Source organism: Phalaenopsis equestris, unplaced genomic scaffold (assembly GCF_001263595.1).
Source record: "Phalaenopsis equestris unplaced genomic scaffold, ASM126359v1 Scaffold000143, whole genome shotgun sequence".
Lineage (NCBI taxonomy): Eukaryota > Viridiplantae > Streptophyta > Magnoliopsida > Asparagales > Orchidaceae > Phalaenopsis > Phalaenopsis equestris.
In genome coordinates, this window is record NW_018164585.1 from 239,460 (window position 1) to 260,955 (window position 21,496).

General features: G+C 37.3%; 1 protein-coding gene across 5 annotated transcripts in view; it reads left to right on the forward strand.

Annotated features, from left to right (window-relative positions):
• The window catches only part of LOC110021763, a 93,000-nt gene that overhangs the window by 11,407 nt on the left and 60,097 nt on the right, over positions 1 to 21,496 (forward strand). For 4 of the 5 annotated variants that reach the window (XM_020720380.1, XM_020720381.1, XM_020720383.1 and 1 more), the window contains exons 2-3: positions 12,298 to 12,349; positions 18,330 to 18,523. In XM_020720380.1, the coding sequence (XP_020576039.1) occupies positions 12,298 to 12,349; positions 18,330 to 18,523 (246 nt within the window). Of the gene's footprint in view, positions 1 to 12,297; positions 12,354 to 18,329; positions 18,524 to 21,496 lie in introns of those variants that run through there. The other variant, XM_020720384.1, reaches the window with a different exon arrangement.

Sequence of the window (21,496 nt, forward strand, 5' to 3'; positions counted from 1 at the left end):
TACATTGGTTACTACTAACAATGACAATCATCTTACCAACTTATTAGCTTGCTCCTTCCTTAGAATCAGAAACATAGGCAAAATCAAATTGGGTTGCTCTTAGCCACCTGATACTATGTATTTTGACACTTTTAGGCTTTTTCTTCAAGTCTCTAATGTACTTTTTTGTATTTTCTAGTTTTGGAACCACTTATGGTTATGTGTGGGCAGGGTGTCATGGTTGGGCCCTCCCACACATTGTATCTGTATCTTTCTTTCTAGTTAATATATTAGTCTTTTTGGGCTTTAAAAAAATGTGTTTATGTTATCTACAAGTATGGTAGACAAATCCCTATCTTCCTCTACATGCATCAAAATAAAAGAGCAATTCAAGGCGGACATCACTCAAAAAAGAGCAGCCTTGTTATGGTCATGTGATGTATGCACAAAAAGTACTTGCTTAAAGGAAAGAAGAAAGGAAAGAAGAAAATCAAATTCAGGGGCCACATTTGGTGAATGCTTCCATATTTCTTTCTTCATAGTGGCTTGCAAAAAAATGAAAACATTTTTGTTGTCCTTTTCAATGATAATACCTTTGCATTCAAGCATCCAAGGATCACATATGGATTGTAATGAAAATGCAGCTTGGAGTTCCACTTGCCTAATACCCCAATGTTCTAGTTGGTGCCCAATAGTAGCAATTCCGTGACCAAGTTCATACTGAATGATAGCTCTCGTGCTAGCGATGCCAGAAAGTAAGAGAGCTCCATCAACATTCACTTTAATCCACCCGACAACGGTTTTGTTTGGCGCGCGGGGGGAGGGGAATACCCGAAAAAGGGATTGGCCAACTCAAAGAGTTGGCTATCATCCCAATGTCCTTAGAATGGGTAAAGTAAAGTCTCGATAGTCGTCAGAGGCGCCGAACTTGCATTGGAAGTGCCTTAAGTGGTTTGTGAGTTTCCATAAAAGGATTTCTTGAATTCAGGAGGTTTAAGAGGGAGTAAGCAAAATTAAGAAGAGTATAAAAGAAGATTGAGCAGCTTTGGAAAAGGGCTTGTTGTGAAGAAGGCTGTTGAAGGTATGCTTTAGCAAATTAATTATATTTTGAGTTGGCAACGATGTGGCTGTAATCATGGCACCTAAAACATTTTTGTGTGGGAACGATCTTGGATGGTCTGCTCTTTTCTGGCTTCAGATCGCTTGGGGAGTTCTTCTCGCTTTCTGGTAGTTACTTGCCAACTCTGGAAGTAGCCTTGTCGGTAGGCGTGGTTGTTTTTTTTTTTTTGAAAATATGCAATTGCATTATTACATTAAAAATACAAATGAAGTTGCCTTGTCGGTAGGCGTGGTTTGTTTTTTTTTTTTTTGAAAATATGCAATTGCATTATTACATTAAAAATACAAAAAAGTTAGAAAAATAAAAGGTGCCCAAAGGAGCACGCATCAAGTGCAACAAACAGTCTTGTCCTCCAAAAGAATAAAGAAAGTTCAGTATTTATACATTTATCTTTAAAAATAAAACTATCTTGTAAAGCCAAGTTGGCAAAAAAATGAGCAGCCTTGTTTCAAGCTCTAGGAATATGTACGAAGAACACATGCTTAAACAAAAAGAGAAAGTCGAGCTCCTTGCAATCCTGTGGCCAATCCTTATAAGCTTTGGTTTTAGTGAGGCGGTGAAAAAAGCGATGAAATTGGAGTTGTCGCCTTCTGAGGCCGTGAAGAAAAGAGATGACATTGGAGTTCTCACCTCCAAAGATAATCCCATTTATCTCATACATCCAAGATTCCAAGAATTGTTTTAGAGCCAAAAAAGCCAAAAGCTCCAACCGGCCACTGTCCCAATGCTCCGCTCTATAACTCACTGCCAATATAAGCTCTCCGATTTCATTTCTGATGATAAAAACAACACTACCCATGTATGAGGTGAGAAGCGCCCCATCAACATTTATCTTCAACCATCCCGGGAGGCGGTACCACGAGATATTCGTTGGCAGTCTATTCGACTGAGTGGTACCCAAGTGCTCGCTATTGTTAGTGGATAAATTGTATGAGAGAGCTTCAAGAGAGGCGGACGCCAAATAGTAGCTGTGTTGTAAGGTTTATCATGTTTCTTGGAGTTCCTAGCCCGCCAACATTGATAAATGGCCTTGCAGTAAAGAAGGATGGAGCCTTTGTTCCATTCCTTCATTCGAGAAACAGCTGTAATAAATTCTTGCATATTATAGAAAATTGGAAGTTCGAAACCCTAAGAGGAGAGTTTGCTTTTAATTGTCTGAAAATGGTGCATCCGGATTTAATATGACAAGTATCTTCAGGGGCATTACACCCCGTGGGCATAGATTGCTGGAGGCTTCTGCGAAACAGCCAGCAGTTGGTTGGAATGGTTTCAATGGCCATTCTCCATCAGAAAAGCTGCTCTCTGGGGTGTATTGTGATCCTTTTAATCCAAGCAAAGCTGCTGCTTGATTAAGTGAAATGGGCGACGCCAAAGTTGTCACAGTTTTTCCAGTAAGTAAAAAATTAAGCTCCGCCTGGTCTTTCTCGAGGGTCTGGCAGATCGGAACTGAAGCAATTTGGCTGCCCAACTCTTGACTGAAACACTTCTGTAATTTAGAGAGGTCCCATGAATGCTCATTAAGGAGATACGAAACCGTGCGCTCTTGCATCTCTTCAATATTAATGAAAGTCGGCCATCTACTAAGAAGTGTGTCATATATCCAACTTTGATTAAGAATATCAATATCTGCCCCATTAGATACTTTCCATCCAAAATTTTTTGAAGGCCGTTAGAATTCTCCAGGTTATTGAGTCTCTTCTGCTGCACTTGTAATCACACAGCTGCGTCCCATACTTAGGTGCCAGAATCTTATGATGGAGTGAATTTTCATTGGTAATATAGTCCTAAGCAAGACAGGCCCTCAGGGGACCTCTCCAGACAGTTGGTGCGTGAAAACCCAATCCTCCCATACCTCTCGGCTTGCAGAGATCCTTCCAAGCGGCATAGGTGGAGTTCTCTTGTATTATTATTTTTATCCCAGAGAAATTTTCTACAGCATTTTTAATGCTGAGCAGAATAGAGTTTGGCACATCTGTATGGGTAATGAAATTGCTAGGCATAGCAAGTAATGACGTGTTGATAAGCGTTGCTTTCACTGCCAATGAGAGCAATCTCATTCCCACGCATGAATTTTCTTATAAACTCACTCTTTGGAGCAGCTTTTCAAAGTCAGCATTTGTAAGTTTCTTCATCGCCAAAGGGATACCAAGGTAATAATTTTCCTTTGCCTCCAAATTTTTGGGGCCTTGCTGAAGAGAATAGATGATTTTTAGACCTTAATAATTTGACCCGTCCACTTACTGTAGTCCTGAAGAAGTTTCTGGATAGCTTTAACCGCTTGCATACTTGCCTGAGAATATCATCTGCGTACGATAAGTGTGAAACCTTTGCCCTGTTTCAAATTATTTCCACTCCGGCATTGAAGTGGCATTGCTTGAAAGCCATGGAGAGCAACTCCGAGCAAATAATAAAAAGAAATGGGGAAAGGGGACACCCTTAACGGAAGCCACTCTCCGCCTTAATCCAGGGAGACATGCTGCCATTAATAAGAAGATTGAATTTTGGATGCTCGATGCAGCTCATGACCCATCTTTGGAATCTTTTGGGAAGGTTCATGAGATTCATAACCGCTTCGAGGGTCTCTCAATTCATCTTATTATAGGCTTGTTCCATATCAATTTTGAGGGCTATAAATCCGGAGGAAGAGGTGGAATTTTTGAATTTGTTCATCAGCTTTTGTGCAAGAAGACAATGGCTAGATATGGAACGACATGGTACTTGCTCCTCTGATATAATTTTTGGTAGAATTCCTTTAAGTCTGTTAATGTGGATCTTTGCCACCTATCTTATAGATAGTTTGGCAGAGATTTATAGGATGAAACTGAGCAGGGGTCTCCACATTACACTTTTTGGGTATAAGGACAACAAGAGTTTCTTTCCAGGAGTCATGCATATGAAATGTATTAAAGAATTCCTTAACAACATCCAACACTTCATTTTTGACTATACTCCAATAGTGTTTATAAAACAACGCAATGAGTCTATCTCTTTCAGGGACGCAATTCGAGCCAAGACTTTTTATAGCAGTAATAATTTCGCTTTCGATAATCTCCATATTTTGAGTGTTATAATTTTCAGTGCAGATATGACTCTCATGCGAGAAGTTGGTAGATCAGCCATTTGCACATTTGTAGCCTTCCACTTCTTATATTGGATAAAGCAGATTAAGAGAACACTTTGGTCATCCACCCACGTACCATCAGATCCTTTCACAAGAGAAATTTTGTTGGATCAAAGTCGAGCGGATGTCACGGAGTGAAAGAAGTTAGTATTAGCATCTCTTACCTTTTCACGTGTTTCCACCACACATTGATTCTGGTGAGAATGATGTTAAGTTCGTGAACTTTATTCTTCAACTTGACCTCGTCGTCAGGCAAAATGCCTTCCGGAGTACTTTCAACAAGTTGGATCCCTCAATGTCTTGCTCAAGGGGCCGTCTAGTCTTTCCCAACTCTTTAATTTTGTTATAAAAAGAGAGCCTTAAGAGTTCTGGAGTTCTTCCTTTGTAATATTTCAACATAGAGCCAACTTTTTGCCAGTTCTTCCAAACAATATAATGAGTTGTAGGATAAGAGAGCCATATATGCTCAAATTTGATCCAATTAGATCTTTGCCTGTCAGTTTGGGGCACACCAATGGGTAAAATCAGGCTGTGATTTGAAGCTATGCGGTTAAGATGCCCAATTTGAGCGTGTGAGATAGCTTGAGAGGCTGCGGTATTGACTAGAACCTTGTCAAATTTTGCTTATTGTTGTTCCATGTGAATCTTGGCCCATGAAGGCCAAGATCATGTAAGTCATTAGATTGCATAAACTTCGCCATTTCCTAAGCTCTAGTAGTGAAATGAAAGTGCTTGCCGCCTTTCTTGGCCTCTTGGGAAATAATACAGTTGTAATCTCCCCCAACAATTATAGGGATACTAATATCAAAAATCAATGAGATAATTTGCCATAGTTGTCTTCTAATATGAAGGTCTTATTTGCATACACTGCATCCACTAACCGACGACTTTGTCCCGAAGTCTTGATCCAGCCAACAATACATTGGTCATTTTGGATCAAAACCTAAAAATTGGTAGAATCTCTACGCCATAGAAGGAGAATGCCACTCGATTTTCCTCTAGTTGAGTGACATAAGAGCTTCCAGTTAGTGCCAATAAGTTTGTCGATGTCCCTTCGTAAAAGGGTCTTCGTTTTCGTCACCATGAGGCCCACCATCTATACATTGTGTTCAAGGACAATATGCTTGAGTTAGTTTCCAGGTGCAGGCATGACTGTTGGTGATGACTTGAAGGTCAAATGTTGTCTGAAGGATGACTGTGACCTGGTCTGCTTTTATTGCCATTCAACCTTTAATGCCAAGGTTTGGACATCTCCCAACGACCAGTAGAGCTTTAGTTGAACGACGTTGCTAATGGTGGGTTTCAGCCCCATATTACTTGACTAACTCACACTTCATTTATAATTAGTCAAACTTTGCTGTGAACTCCTCCGCTAAAAGATCTCGCTGTTGTATGTTGTTAAGCCTGAGGAATATATCTTGGCGGTAGTGGGATGACAGGTGCTTCTGATGCATAACTTTCTTCATTTTTGTCCACTGGGTGATCTTGTCACTTTAGTTTCGTTTGCTCCGTCATTGCAAATTTTCCCACCATAAGGAGTCATTTTTTTTCAATTTGATAGCGGCGATCTTAACCCATTTATCATCGGGGTCCTCTTTGTATTCAAAGGCGTTCGACCGCTTGCAATCGAACAATAAAGTTGTCGGGAGCCATGATTCCTTCAAACTCCGGTTGGTTTACCTTGATGCCGTAGTCTCGGTGGGCGCCGAACGAGGGTTCCTCGCGTGGTCTCTGTTGATAGTGAATACCGAAGCGACCGCCACAGACGTCTTCATGGTGAAACCAATTCAAATGTCGTTGCGGTCTTCTCTTTGACTCTCGATTTCACGTTTGAGTGCAATGTATTCTTGGGTCCCATTGTCCAGCTCGATCAATCGTTGTTGCAGGCGACGAATCTCTCGTTGTATTTCTTCTCTGGTTGAGTTTGGCACGTATCAATGTGGCGACATGATTGGGTGTGATTCATAAAGAGACGATAGAAAGGAGAAGACAAGAAAAGGAGGGAAAAAGCAAGGGGGAAAGAAAGAAGAAAAATAAGAAAATCTGGTGTCTTGGGTTAGGCGGATACTGGGGAACCCTAGGCTAGAAGTATGGTTGGGATAGTTTTGATACTAATTGATACCGGAGTTAACCCAAATTACGACTTAAATGACACGTATTTTGTTGCTGAAATTGGGAAAGTACAATGATTCTTTGATGAAAGAAACAACACAATCATGTAAACAATGACAACGTATGGGACGACTCAACAAGTAATAAAATAAGCTATGTAAAAGACAAAATCAGTCTTGGATGGTGTTTGATGTTGGCTGAGGACATAACAGAAGGACTGGGGGAAGGTCGGTGATGGCTAGAAGGATGCTGGATGAAACGTAAGTGTTGGAGGCAGCGGGGAGGGTGTAGGAGGTGGTCAACGATGACTGAAGGGGCTTTGGAGGGGGCCTGACGGATCAAAAGTTGGCTGGAGGAGGCTGAGAGGCGTGATAGCGATGGGAGCTGACGTAGGAAAGTTGGTGCGTCGATTTGGAAGGAGAGTGCGGCTAGTTTGTGCCGCTGAAGGAAACCTGGAGGGCCGGTTAGCCTGCTGGAGGAGGTTCAGTGGCGCGACAGCTGTGGGAGGTGGCGTAGGAAGGTCGATGCAGCGATCTGGAAGGAGAGTTCAACCTGTTTGTGTCGCTGGAGGGAACCTAGAGAGTCGGTCAGCCTGCTGGAGGAGGCTGGAAGGTGCGGTTGTGGTAGGAGGTGACGTACGGAGGAAGGAGAGTAGAGATACACACCACCTTAGGCGAGATATTGTTGTAGCACTACTCGCCGCAGGATTCAGCCCTCGAAGAGGGAACACCAGGAAGACACAACTGAAATCATAAATCAACAAAACAACTGATTATACCTAAGAAAAGAACTTGTGTAAATGGTGGAGGAAGAGAGACAACGAAGGCAATATCTTAGGAAAGGAATGATGTGAAAGATGGAAGGGACTGCAACGACTAGGAAAGCAGGTGGAAGAATAGGGCTCGGGGGTAGTGGGGCGAATTGGGCATAGGAGGTGGAAGAATACGGCTTCCCGTTTTGCTGGTTCAACAACCGCTGGACCACATTCCCGTTTGGCCGGTCCGACGGGTTGTAAGTAGCCCCACGTCACTTTTATACATCAACAATCAAATTTCTATAAAATGGAAATTAATTATATTATATTTATGAGAGCACAACTTTATTATGATTATTTGAACGATTTATGCCAATTTATTAACAATTGATTAATTGGAATTCATTAAAGTGAAGTGCAAATGCACCAAGGGAGTTTCACAAGAATATTAGTGAACCAAAAAAGAATAGGTAGTTATTAATTAATTATTACTTATGATTGAATGTTATCTAAAGTTTTTCTTTAACTATATTTAAATTTTAAGATAATTATTGCGAAATTAGTCAAGGATAAAACTTACTTGTAATTATCTGAAGACAAGTAATAGTTGAAGATAAGTAATAGTTGAAGTCTGAGGGTATTTGTTGTGTGAGATGAGTGAATTGAAATAATATTAATATTTAATTTATTTTGTTTGTTTTTGACACTAGTTAAGCTTTTTTAGATAAGAATTTCATCCATGAAGAGCCAATATTACTTGGAGAACTTTAAGAATAAAATAAGAAAAAATATTAAGATAAAAAATAATTATGTCATATTATTTTATATGTCAATGATTTAGGTTCTATCAAGTTTAAATTAATTGGATTATATTTATAAGAGAATTTTTTAGTTTTGATTTTTTGAATAAATAATGTCAAAAAATTTATAATAATTAATTAAAAGTCAATTACAAGCATTAGAAAGCTTTGATGGGAGCTATGTTTTAAAATAATACTAGTAGACAAAAAAATTTCGGCAATTATTTGTTAATTTTTTTATCTATGATTAATAATTCTATATGCATATTTGAATGTTATTTAAATTTATTATTTAACTACATTTAAATTGTGAGATAATTGCTATCAATTTAGTTGATGACATAATTTATATAAAATTACTTGAGGACAACTAATATTTTAAATTTTTAGGTATTTGTTGAGTGAGATGAGTGAATTGAATTGATATTAAAATTTGTGAAAATTTAATTTATTTTGTATTTATTTGCGCTAATTAAGTTATCTAAGGCAAGAATTTCACCAGTGAAATTTCAAAAGAAATTAGAGAATTTCAAGGTAGCTTGCCACAATGCAATATGGAGCAAAAATAACAAAGAACTTGAGTACCTAGCTACAATGGGGTATCTTTAGCTTTGAAGCATTGAATGAATGGCATTGCAACGCTTGTCCAACAATGTTGTAGCACAAGAGACGATTAAATTTGATCTCAAACTCAAGAGTTTGGCGTTGCAACATTGACATTAGATGCTGCAACGTTGGAACATTGAGTAAAAGATGGAGCTTGATGCGTCATTGCGACATTTTGGAGCGTCATAATGCCGAAAGAGGTCTATTTATGCCAAAATGTCAGAGAGCTAATGTTGACAACACTCTATTGCAATGTCGCAACCCTACCTCTAGCACTGTAGTGCCACTTAAGGAGTTCCAAAGTGCGATGGCCCCAACCATTTAGTTTCACATTAGTTTCAAAGCGTACTTAGCAGTTACCTGGTAGTTTCCTAAGAACCATCTGCATGAGATTTAGATGGTGTTAGTGGAGTAGTGTGGTGCCTAAGTAGAGCAAGTGAGTGTTGAAGTGAGTGTGTGGCAAGAGAGAGCATTAAGAAAGCTAATGTCTTTGGCGGAAGAATAATACTAAGAGAAAATATGGACATTGGACTCTTACGATTTCATCCTATCTAACTTTTCTCTTATTTTTATTCTTGCATTGTACTGCATTTTCGTTTTATGGTTTGTTTTGTTGCAATGTCATGAACTAGTGTATTTTTCCTGGTTTTGTGGTGTAATCAAAGTTATTTACTTTATGAAATAGTGACTTTTGAGTGCATATACTATTGAAAGCTAAATACTGAAGACTTCTGAATGCTGAAGTGTGTATACTCAAATAATTTTAAAGATAAATACTGAAGAAAATCTATTGGATTTGGTGATACTATTAAAACCTATGAGAACCTAAATTTTTTTTGTAAGTTTTGTGACCCATAATGGCTATATAGTAGAACGATGCAAATATAAAAATGGGTTCTGGGTGCCTAAAAATTAAGAACACAGAGAAATTGGTAGATTCAATCACAACAACATGAACTTACAAAATTCTATGTATTGTAATTTATAAAATGTTAATATAATTATTATTTAAAATAATATTCTTATTGGATTTTGTTAATAAAAGAGAGGAACTTAATTGAGATTGAAGATGATGAATAAGATTGAGATGATGATGATACAAGTGAGGTTACACGAGGCAAGAAAGCAATCAATTATTATGTTGATCCTAATGATGACCCTGTAAGTGGACTTTTAAATTCGGAGTCTTAGTGCATAAGTCATTATTTGTTTATTTTAGACAACTTGTTTGTTCCTATTTGTTTATTTTAGTTTTTTTATTTTTTATTCTTTGTTTGTATGTTTTTTTTTCATTCTCTTATCATTTAAAACTATTATTTTAAACTCTTCATTTTTCATATTATTAATTGATTTGATGATTTTATGGAGGTTTATTTGTTGTCTCACAAAAAAAGTGTCAATGTTGCACAATTTTACAACTGCTTATCTCGCTGCTCAAGCAAACCATTCTCTACTTGGTTTTTCCACATAATAACTTTGATAACCTACTAGTGCAATATAAGCCTGATGGGATCATTGATTTTTGGTCTTGTTGATGAAATATACAATCAAGTTGAAGGTCTTGATTCTTGATAAACATTTTCTCTTACAACTGCGCTCACTAGCCTTCGGTACCTTCTAACATTGCTGCTTAACAAAATTGGTTCACATGCCAATTAGATGTTGAGAATTCTTTTTTTCATTGCAACTTACATGAAGACGTACATATGGAACTTCCTCTTGGTTTTGATTGGGGAGAAAGCTGTTTGTCGTTTTAACTAATCTTTCGACAGTATATAATTCTTCAGGAATTTGTTTGCTATCTTAAGCCATTCCATAAGTGGGTTACTAAGGGCAACTATTCAGCCTTCACAAAGGTTTAAGGCACCTCATTTATTGCATTTCTTATTTTTGTTGATGATATTTCCCACAACCATAGGTCTTCAAGAATGCAAACAGCTAAAAGATTTACTTCTCAAGTGCTTTCAAACATCAACTACCTAGAAAACATTATATGCTTGGGAATTAAATTTTTCTGTTCAAAAAATGGAATCTTTATTTCTTAAAGAAAATAAGCACTAGACATCTTTCAAGATTCTTGTCTTATGGGTGCATGCCCGGACAAGTTACCAATGGAATAAAATTTGAAATTCTCTTCCGCGTTGGGATTATTATTGAATGAATCAACTAAATATTGAAGATTGATTGGAACATTAATCCATTTGACCGTTATATGACCAGATATTGTCTATTCAGCTCATACCTGAAACCCATTTGATGCATGAGCCTTGAAACCTTATTGGGATGCAGCTATACAAATCCTCAAATATGTTAAAAAGTAAGTAGCAGTCTTACTTTTGCGACTTGAATTGGGGTGGTTGTAACAAGGAGTTCTATCAAAGGATATTGTATATTTTTTTTTGTAAACTCTCTTATCTCATGGAAATCTATCAAGAAATTTTTTTTTTCTAGATCATTTATTGAAGCTGAATGTCGACCTATGGCAGTTACATCCTTTTAGTTAACTCGGTTGCATTATATTTTACTAGAAAAAGTTTTGACAAGCTACTATACCATTACAATGTGATAATCGGGCAGCATTATAAATCTTTGCTAACCCCATTTTTCAGAAGTATACAAAACACAACTATCATTTTATTTGGGAAAAAAGGCAAGTTTGTTTGATTTGTTTTTCTTATACGCCCACAGATTTTCAACAAGCAAACATATTCAGAGAAGCGTTGGGGTTGGACTAAATTATTGCATTCCACGATAATTTGGGACTTCATAATTCTTACTCTGCAACTCGTGGCGAAGTTTTAAAAATTATTATTGTTGCTTTATTAAATTATGTTTATTAGTCTTCTATTTAGATTGTTAATATTTTCTACACGTGATGGATCTTAATGTATTGCCCAATGGAACTTAATGTCTTGCCTTCGATGTTGTGCTAATTGGTTTTTATTGTGGCGGTATATTATGTGTTATCCTCATCAATTCTCGTTATAAACTATTCACTTTGATTTTTGCTATTTGTTCTCCATGTTTTTTCTTTATCATCCTAAAAAAATAATTTGATGGTTTGTTTATGTAATTTTAATTTCTTAATGTTTCACTGTTTTAGCACGAGTCTTCCAAAAAGATATTCTTATTTGTTTCTTCGAAGTTGTTGTGCTCTTGATGGCTTTTTTAGAATCAATTACTTGCAATTTCTTATTTTATTAATGTTTCAATAGCAGGAGAGTTTTTCACTGGTGCACGCTTCTAATTTTTTCACTGGTGCACGCTTCTAATTTTACTCTTGCAGGCCAACGGTCAAACTTAAAATATAACTGGCCTTTAACTTAACAAGTGATTGTGCTTGTAAAGTGTGCACATTTGATCAATGTACTTCTTCGTTACAGTGTTGAGTCAGTTAAAGCTACTTGATAATGATTCGTTGTGTGCTTTGTGACATCTTTCAGCATAGAATAGCAAATAAATCCACTTTTTACTAGAGAATGCCCCTTTTATCTTGGTCCTATCAGCTATGTATGCTTCATGACTGTCGATTTCTTCTTTACACTAATTGAGTTGGTTAAAGCGACTTTATAATGAGCATTTGACATTGATTCGATGTCTCTAATGCGACATCTTTTAGCATTTCATGACAAAAAAACCCACTGTTTACTAGAGAGTTACCATTTGATCATGGTCTGATGTATGCTTCATGACTGTCGTTGCGTTGAATTTCCTATTTTATTGCTTCATGAAAGTGTTGATAAGTATGCTGTCCTTTTTTTAATTTATTCTACATGCAAAAGCTGAAGATCCGAACTTTGTCTAGTCTGCAGATAATGACAAGGAGGCACAAGAATTGAGTGGCTACAGGAGAAAAAGTTAGTAAGTTGACAACTCACCCTTTTATTGGCGAAGTAATATTGTTCTAAGATCCAGACTTCGTGAAAACTTTCCACAAATTGCATGTTCTTCAATGATCAAGTGGCAATCACCATCAGTTTTTTTTTTTTTTTTGGTTTTAAGACTTCTAAAATTCTACCATTTACTAAATGTTATTTGCCAGACACCCTAACTTGAAGCTGATTCTGTCCCATTTTTTTATAAAAGAATTTCTAATTTCATAAAGAAAAGGGATCTATGGATTATTTTTTTATTACTATTTTTTGGTTTTATTTTTAAGAAAATATGTCTGTTTAGTTTGTTTTTTTTACCTATTTTTATTCTTTTTTTTAAAAAAACTAGATAAAATTATTTAAAAACACTAAAAATAACTTTTAGACATTTTGATTATTTTTTAAGACAACTATTAAGACCACTTGCGAAAGTCATCTGCTGTTATCAGTTGTCGGCTATTATAGGTTGTTGTTACCCACTGCTGGCTGTCTCACTTTGGGCCACCGTCACCCATAGTGGTCTAAAAGAAGACTAAAAAAATTCTAAAAAAACTCGACTTTCATGAAAATCAGGTTAACATAAAAGTTTAGTACGTACAACGTAGTGAACCATGCTCGGTGGGAGGGAGACTAAAAATACATGCAGAAATTGTGTTAGATAAAATCACAATAGTACCTTCCTGTTGGACATGGCTCCTTGGAAGAAAAATTGCTCTTAATATACTAGTGCGCATGTCTTACACCCAGTAAACACTCAAAAGAAACACACAAAAATGCCTGACTAGGGCACAAAGCAAAGAGAAATAGCCAGGACATTAAAAGACCACCTAAGCACCGTAGTTCTTGCATAGCAAGCCATCTAACTATGTGTATGCATAATGTGTAGTGACTACTGTATGATTTTGAAGGGATCACTACGGACCCCGTCCTGAAGATCCAAGGGATCTAAAACGCTACTAGGAATGACATTTAAATAAGAGGCTTCACCGCACATTTAAGCTGTCCCAAACGGGGCCTAAATAAGAGGCTTCGGGACCCCGTCCTGAAGATCCAAGGGATCTAAAACGCCACTAGGAATGACATTTAAATAAGAGGCTTCACATATGACCTAACTTATATAAATTTTAAAATAGGGCGGATAATATAAATAAGAAAAATATGTATTTTAAAATATTGCATGATTAAATGCAGATTCGTAATATACAAGTGACGTGCTTTAGAGCTCTTGGAGCCTTAGCATAGTCATATACATGTTCATCATATTACGAAAACTCGCATTGCTCGCTGAGATATCCTTGCGAGCAATGCTCGTTTAGGTATTATGAATAACAAACGGGTCACTCATCTAATAAATTAACTTGCTATCTAAATAAACTAAGTGATGCGCATGCAAGATGCAAATAAGAGATCGCATGCCACGGTCGTTCAAGTGAACATGTGTGTCACACTAAGGGATTGAGCACTATGAATATTCCAATAAGTGCGAACATTCACACTATACTCCATAAGTCATTGTACATTATAGTCACTCAAGCGAACATATGTAGCATACTGAACTATTGAGCACAATATGAATTTTTCAACAGGTGTAACTTTCATATTGTACTCTAAAGGTGGTTTAACTCGTTACGGTTGCTCAAACGAACATATGTAGCGTATTAAACAATATGCAAGTCCATATATCAGACCGTATAGTTTGCAAGCGCGATGTGATTGTCACCAATTGTGACAATCACATGCAAAAGACAAGCAATGTGTGCTATATTTGCATAAACATGCTAAATGCAACATGCAAAGAAATCAAAATCGGTCAAGGTTTGCGGTCGAGCCGTCTGCAAGGGACAACCGATCGGTCTAACGATACTAGTTGTTGGTCAACCGATCAAATCGCTTGATGAGAGACGATCGATCGAACCAAATGATACCGGGAGGCCGTTCAAGTTGGTCTAAAGCGGGCAGCTGAGCTAATCGATATCGGTCGACCGATCAAGTCTTTCTGCGAGGGATGACCGATGAAGCCATATGATATCGGGCAGCCAACTATGCTTTACCAAAAGCGGGTGGCCAACCAATCGACACCGATCAAGTTGTTCAGCGAGCGATGATCGATCGAGCCGTCCAGTGAGGGACGATCGATCGAGCAGGACGATACTGGACACCCAACCAATTCAACCAATGATTGCCAACTGAAAGTATTGTCCTGCCCCAAAATCATGCAAAGTTAATCATTTTTATATGCATATTTAAAGAAATACTTGCATGCTAATATGAAAACATACCCTATCGCATTCTAATGGCGATCTCACAAAGAAAGGATATAGGGTGGGGCTGAATTCACAGATACCGTCCATCACACAACGTAATAGAGGACCTACCTCTAATTGTTTGGCAAACACGGAGGAACTCTTCCGCAAAAAGAAACCTTCAGGAAACTCAAGATTTTCCCTCATTGAAATAGTCTTCGCGAACTATGGAATGAGGATAAAAGGATTTCCTTGTTCTCTAGATCTAGGTGGCTTCAACCCAATCAATGAGGGATGAAGCCGCCAAATAATCGCGCCCAACGGATTGGCTCAATGTGCTAAGGATCGAGGGGAAAATCTCCAGGGTTCGTAGGGTAATCAATGAAAACGGCTCCCTAATCTATCAACTTCCTCTAACACTGAATCCTAGCCTTAATTCCCTAACGCCAGACCTAGATGACTTGCTAGGAATGAAATTTTGAGAGTTTAGGAGTTATCTCACCTACACAGTAGTTAGAGACGCGTTCTCTGGGCTTGCTTCGAACTCCGACCTCGCACCGACAACGACAACTCTGTTTCTTCTCTGATGAAGGAAGAAACTTTCCTCTACATGGAAAGTCTCAAGTAGCTTCAAGAAAATCTTTCACCTCTCCTTGGTTTTCTTCTAGAAAATGAGAATGCATGTGAAGGAAACTATCAGGAGGAAGAAAAAGATGAAGAAAATGAAGTTGAAGAAAATGAAGAGGAAGAAGGAAGAATCTTCACTAAGCCTCCAAAATGTTCTCTCACACCTCTCCCAAGCTTCTCCACAGGCTCTCAACGGAATGAATGCTGATCCCTTGCGCTCCCCTCCCTTGACACTAGGCTATCCATCCATGCATACTCTGCGATGTCCATGGGATCGACGCCTAGCCGTTCTCCCAGTGGCTCATCATCCCAAAATGGAAACAAATTGCCCTACCCTTTGGTTTGCGTCCATAATTACCAAAATAACTAGGTATAAGGATCCGTTATCATGCAAGCAATGTATAGTGGTCTCCCCCATTTTTGACTTACCATGACTGGCTCATATGCACCTAACTTTCTATTTCGGAGCATTATTTTGAGTGCCTAAGCTTCATTTCCTCTGTCTGGATAGATAATTTGGTCTTGGCTTCTAAGCGCCAGTTAGGCGCCACCTCTTCGGGAAGGTGCAACAAAGCAACGTTTATTGGTGCCTTGGGTGCCTAAGCACTCATAGGGGGGTGCTTACTTGCTTCTCCTTTATTGGGCGCTCATTTTTGTTGCCTAAGTGCACCCTCTTAAAAAAATCTCCTTTTTTCTTCTTTTTTCCTTTCTTCGTGGATGCTATGCGCGGAGGATTCCTATGGATCCCTGGACCTTCGGAGGATATCCGGGAATGAAAGTAGGCCTTCCCATTTCAGGGTGGATGCTGGGGTTGTGTCGTATCATACAAAAATTGCCGACCTGGGTCGAGTATGATCCCAAAAGTCAAAATACTAATTTTGCGCCCGGATCTTCGTAGAAAGACTTATTGATCCGGAAGCTACGGGAAAATGCGTATCACTAAGATATGATCCCATAACTCAGAAATGAACATTACAGAGGTTTTAAATCGGGGATTTCAGTGCTGACAGCTGGGCCCCAATGAGGTTTGCTCGATCTGAACCCCAATTTTACCGAAACGCGTGTGGGATCATTTTGCGACTGCTCTTGACCACGGGAGGTTCTGGATAGACATTGTATGTTCTTTAAACACTAAAATGGTTATTAAATATGTCCCGTATCAGAATTATCATCACCGAATGGTGTGCTATCCTGGGTAGGGCTGAATTAGTATCGATTCTGATTCCGTGCTTGAGGCACGTACCAGGAGGGCTAAACAAATTTCTTGGATTGCGACAGACTGAATATGGTCTTATATCTTTCAAGTGGACATTCCACATATACAAAATCAAAAGTGATGCCCACAAAACATATTCGAGCCACAGGGAAGGAGACCTACACAAGCAATGCATTGACCCTTGAAGGGATTATTATGGAGTATAAGGAGAGATTCAAGCTATTTTCGGCATGGCTACGACGAATTTTTGAAACAGTGTTGGAGGGAAATTTCATGAATGGACTAAAGCTGATATACGTGCAACACTTCATCTGCTGAGACCGCGAAACTTGGGAGAAACTATGAAATTAACTCAGTTCGTTGAAAATATAAATGCAATGGAACATACTAATAAGGGCAACACAAGTCGAGCGTCATTCCGAATTGCTACAACCACAGCGATACCAAAATCTTAAATGGTGGAAGTTCAGAAGGAGGCTCCACAGAACAAGAATAATCAGCCACAACTGCGGTGACACTTAAGAGCCTTACAAAGACAAAGATTCAGGAAAAGTGAGCCAATTGGTTATGTTTTCTGATGAGAATTATACCCCAAAATGTCTTTGCCAGGATCAGACTTTTCAAGTTCTCACCGTGTGTGAAAAAGAGGCAGGAGATGCATAAACAGGGAAGCCGTTGTGGAGGAGAAGATCATTCACTTTTTTCCACCTTAAGAACAATGTGTATGTTTGGGATGGGTGTATTGTTACGTTTATTCTCAAGGACATTTTAGTCTTTTATTAGCTTAAGGGCAATTTAGTCTTTTATTAGTTATTATTGTGGGCTATAAATAGGGTTGATAAGTTTAGTGTTAGGTTTTGCATGAGTTTGTTTTCTTGATTCTTACGGTTAGGGTTTGTGAGAGATTTTCTACGTTTCAAATTGTAGGATTTAGGAGATATCGCGTACATTTTAAATTTTAGGCGCTTATACTTTATTTATTTGAGTGTGTTGTTTGGAGTTCTTGCAATAAAATATTTTTATTTGCCCTAATTTCTGTTAAGAATCGTAGGACATTGATGCTATGAGTGCTTCTTAGATCAATGTCTTTGGGGAATACTCTATTACCATGATTCACCTCAATCATGCTATCATTCGTCAAGCTAAACCCAAGTTCATTAATCGCATTATAGAGCATTTAGAGGTAGTGTAAACCCACTTAAGATTGAGAAATATTACATGGAAGCCAAGCTCAACACTAAATCATTATAGTAAAATGGAGAAATTAACAGCATCAAAATGCTGCCAGTTCTCATCTGTCAATTCAGTTCTTAAATATCCCACTTCCGTCAATTCTAATTTTAATGTGCGATGTTTCTAGGCTTGATAAGAGGCAGGAGAACAATTTTTAGCCTGAGACGTAGAGAGGAAGGGATAGGGGGAGAGTTTTGTGGTGATTCATTAGTGTTTGAGCTGGGTATTAGGTAACATTTGGTAAGTATATAATTTTTTTTGAGTCTTTAGCTTGGTTTGGCTGCAAAAGGGGCTTCGTGTTATTTCGAGTGGTTGCGCCATGAAATAACAAAAACCATATATTTATTCCTAAATTAGCTTGTTGGCAATATTTGATAGAATACATGATACATTGATTATTGAACTTTCTATTTTAACTTTTTTTGCTTCTCTTTATTGAAGGTAGAGATTCAGAAATCTTTAGATGATTGTTCTCCTCTTTTTCTTACTAAAGACATTGTAGAATACTCTGTTTTTGTAACGTGTTGCTTTCATGAATCCTTTTTTTTATTGTCCACTAGTACTACAAGTCTACGCATAGCACCATGTTTCTGTGCTTTTTATTGATTTATTATTGTTAGAATGTTTGCTTTCTATTTGCTGTCAGGCAATAGAAACTCGAAGAATATGCAATATGGAGGTGAGACACCTAAGAAGAATAAAGCACCAAGAAAACTTGGACACTCTGAGGCTTGTCCAAATTTAAGGATCTTAAATGGTAAATCTGATGATGTTAAGGATTCTATTGTTGAAAGTCTGCCCTTTTGTGATCTCTGGTCTGAGGCAAAGATAGCTGCTGAGGTATTTCTTAACTTTTCCTTCACTTTTTTAAAGCATGTCTTGGATGCTGCTGAAAGTGTTTGTTCACATTTCTATTCCATGATATTTAGGATAGTTTTACATATTTTAGTGCTTTTCTTTAACTAGAATTTTGAAACTCAGCCACCATAGAAATCGTTTTTGAAATTTGGAGTGTTATATGACCTACCAAACGGTTTATCTTTGTGTGCAGTAAACAACTGCGCCTGTATAGTAAAATACAGAAGGGTCGATGCATAATATTGTCTACATTATTTTTCCATCATGATTCGTGTTGCCTAAAATGGAAGGTTAAATGATTATAGTTCTTTAAGTTGCATTGAAAGTGAAACCGTTAAGAGGATGTTGTATTTTATATAACCATTCGATTGTATGAACTTTTAAGGACGAGCTGTCTGTGTGGGATTTGTAGATAAAGCTTTAGAAACAATATACATGTGGGAAATTACCTTGTGACTTCTGCCTGAAGCACTTTAAATAATTATAATATAAAATTAACCTGTGTTTTGTGATTGCCTTGTTACTTAGTTCAACTAAACAAACCCCCTTGGAGGAAAACAAATTAAATCCAAAATATTTACTCCAGTTGAGGTCAATTTCTGATGCAAACTTCTTTTTTATTTTTGAAGGTACAAATACCAGTCATAAAATATTTTCATCATAGCTTGAATAAAGAACTATTTAGATATCTGTTCATGCTCATTTGATTTCCATTGCGTCGTTTCAGGTGATTGCATCTGCATGTTGCACAAAGTTAAGTTTTTTCTTTTCAAGTTTATCTGTTGGCTTCAATATCTTATCACAGTCTAGGAATAGCCAAGGATACCGTTATGCAATTCATTGGCTGCTTGTTGCTTTCTTGTACTATTAATTCTTCTTGTTAATGGTCTATGCAGCTCTCTACCATTGACAAAGTAGATTTCTCAGGTTGTAGGAACAGTTTTGGAGGTATTTAAATTTAGATATCTGTTCATGATACTATAATTGTCAATGCGAACGTTTGAGTTTGGAATCTAGTGTTTAAATTTCACATAATTTTAATAGGAGGCGAGGGAAATTTTCCTTAAGCGATGAATGAGGGTCTTTATTCCTATGTTTGGGTTCATATTTTTATTTTACATAAAAGTACTTTGGTATGCATCAGAAATGGCTGAAGTGGACAGTCATAAAAAATTGCATTAGCTTTTTAACATTAGGGAGGTTGCAAACTTTCAGTATGATATTAGAGTGTCAGGCTCGATTGAGAGAGAAGTGGTTTAGCCCTCAAATTGAAATTGGATCTACCTCTTAACTCACCTGGTCTGAGTCAAAATGTCCAATTTGGTTCATACTGGTCTATCCAAAAATGTCTTAGCATATCAGTTGCATTATGGTCAAAGGATGAATTAAATGATGCATTTGATAATTTTACTTGGGTGTTTGCTTGATATGATTTTCATGTATGAAAATTCTTTTATGCTATTTTTATGTAAAGAAGGTACGTTTTTTATTTTTTAATCTCATTAGGATTTTCAAGCGACCATGCACATGCTTATCATCATTGAGCTCAATTTCAGTGTCATTTATGACATTATGACTAATAATGCAAGAAGAATATTTTAAGTTGATTTCAAGAAAAGTCTAAGTCCGCTTTTCATGATTCTTTTTGCATTTCACTTCTTAGGTGACCACACACAGTCTCCTCATCACTGTTCTCAACTTTGATGCCCTTGATGATGAAGGGTTGATGGGAGTACTTCTCTGATGGAGTTTACTTTAGTGTTCAATAATTACATGTTGCACAAAGTTAAGTTTTATATTTTTATTATTTATTTATTTATTATATTTTTTTATGTGAAGTGAGGAGTATGAGTTGGTTGGTTGGAGTGTGAATGCTTTAGATATCTCAGGTATATTGTTTAAAGTGATGGTGATATAGTTGGGGATGTTATTAATAGAAGTCAAGTTTGTTGGTTGAAGTGGATGAATGCATCAAGCCTATTGTGTGATTAAAAAATACTTCCTTGGCTTAAAGAAAAATTTTAAAAGATGGTTGTGAGGCCTGCAATGCTTTATGGCGCTGAATGTTGGCCTTTAAAAGAGAAGCTTAAATCTAAGCTATGTGTTGCTGAGAGTATAATGCTTTGGTGGATGAGTGACTTGACACTTAGAGACAAAAGACAAAACAAATGTATTTGTGAAAGGGTTGGTTTAGCTTCAGTGGCATACCTGATTGGAGAGTCTTCTTAGATGGTTTGGTCACATTCACATTAAACGTTGACCAACGTTGACCATTTGATGATCTGGTTAGGAGAGTAAATGTTTTAGATTTGACTTATGTTAAGAAAGGTAGAGCTTGACCTGAAAAATTGGACATATTGTATAAAAAATGATCTTAATTTGGTAGAATTAAATGAAAACATGCCACTCAATAAGACAGTGGAGAAAAAGGATTCATGTAGCCATATAGTGAGATGAAGACTTATTTTTGTTGTTAATAGTATGAGTAAATTTTACTAAATTATTAAAGGGTAATTATATATAGAACACTCGAAATTATAAATATCACGTATCTCACACCCAAAGTTCAATATTTACACCTAGTGCTATCAAAACGACTTGTTCGCAAACAGCTCATGTTCGACTCGTTAAGCAACTTGTGTTCGGCTTGTTCATTAAGCTTAACGAGTCGAACATAAACAAATTTTTAAGCTCAAAATGTAAATGAGACTAACACGAACAAATATTTGTTCACTCGTGTTTGACTCGAATTGCTCGAAAAGAAATGAATAAATTAATTAATAAATAAAATTATAAATATACTTAATATTTTGCGATGTTATTGGTGCTATTCCACGGTGTGACATCGCGGAATAACACCAATAACACCGTCGAATAACAACTGAGTACACCTGCTGTTAACTCGTTTATATTTCGAGCTCAAAAAGTGTGTTCGTGTTCGGCTCGTTTGCTTAA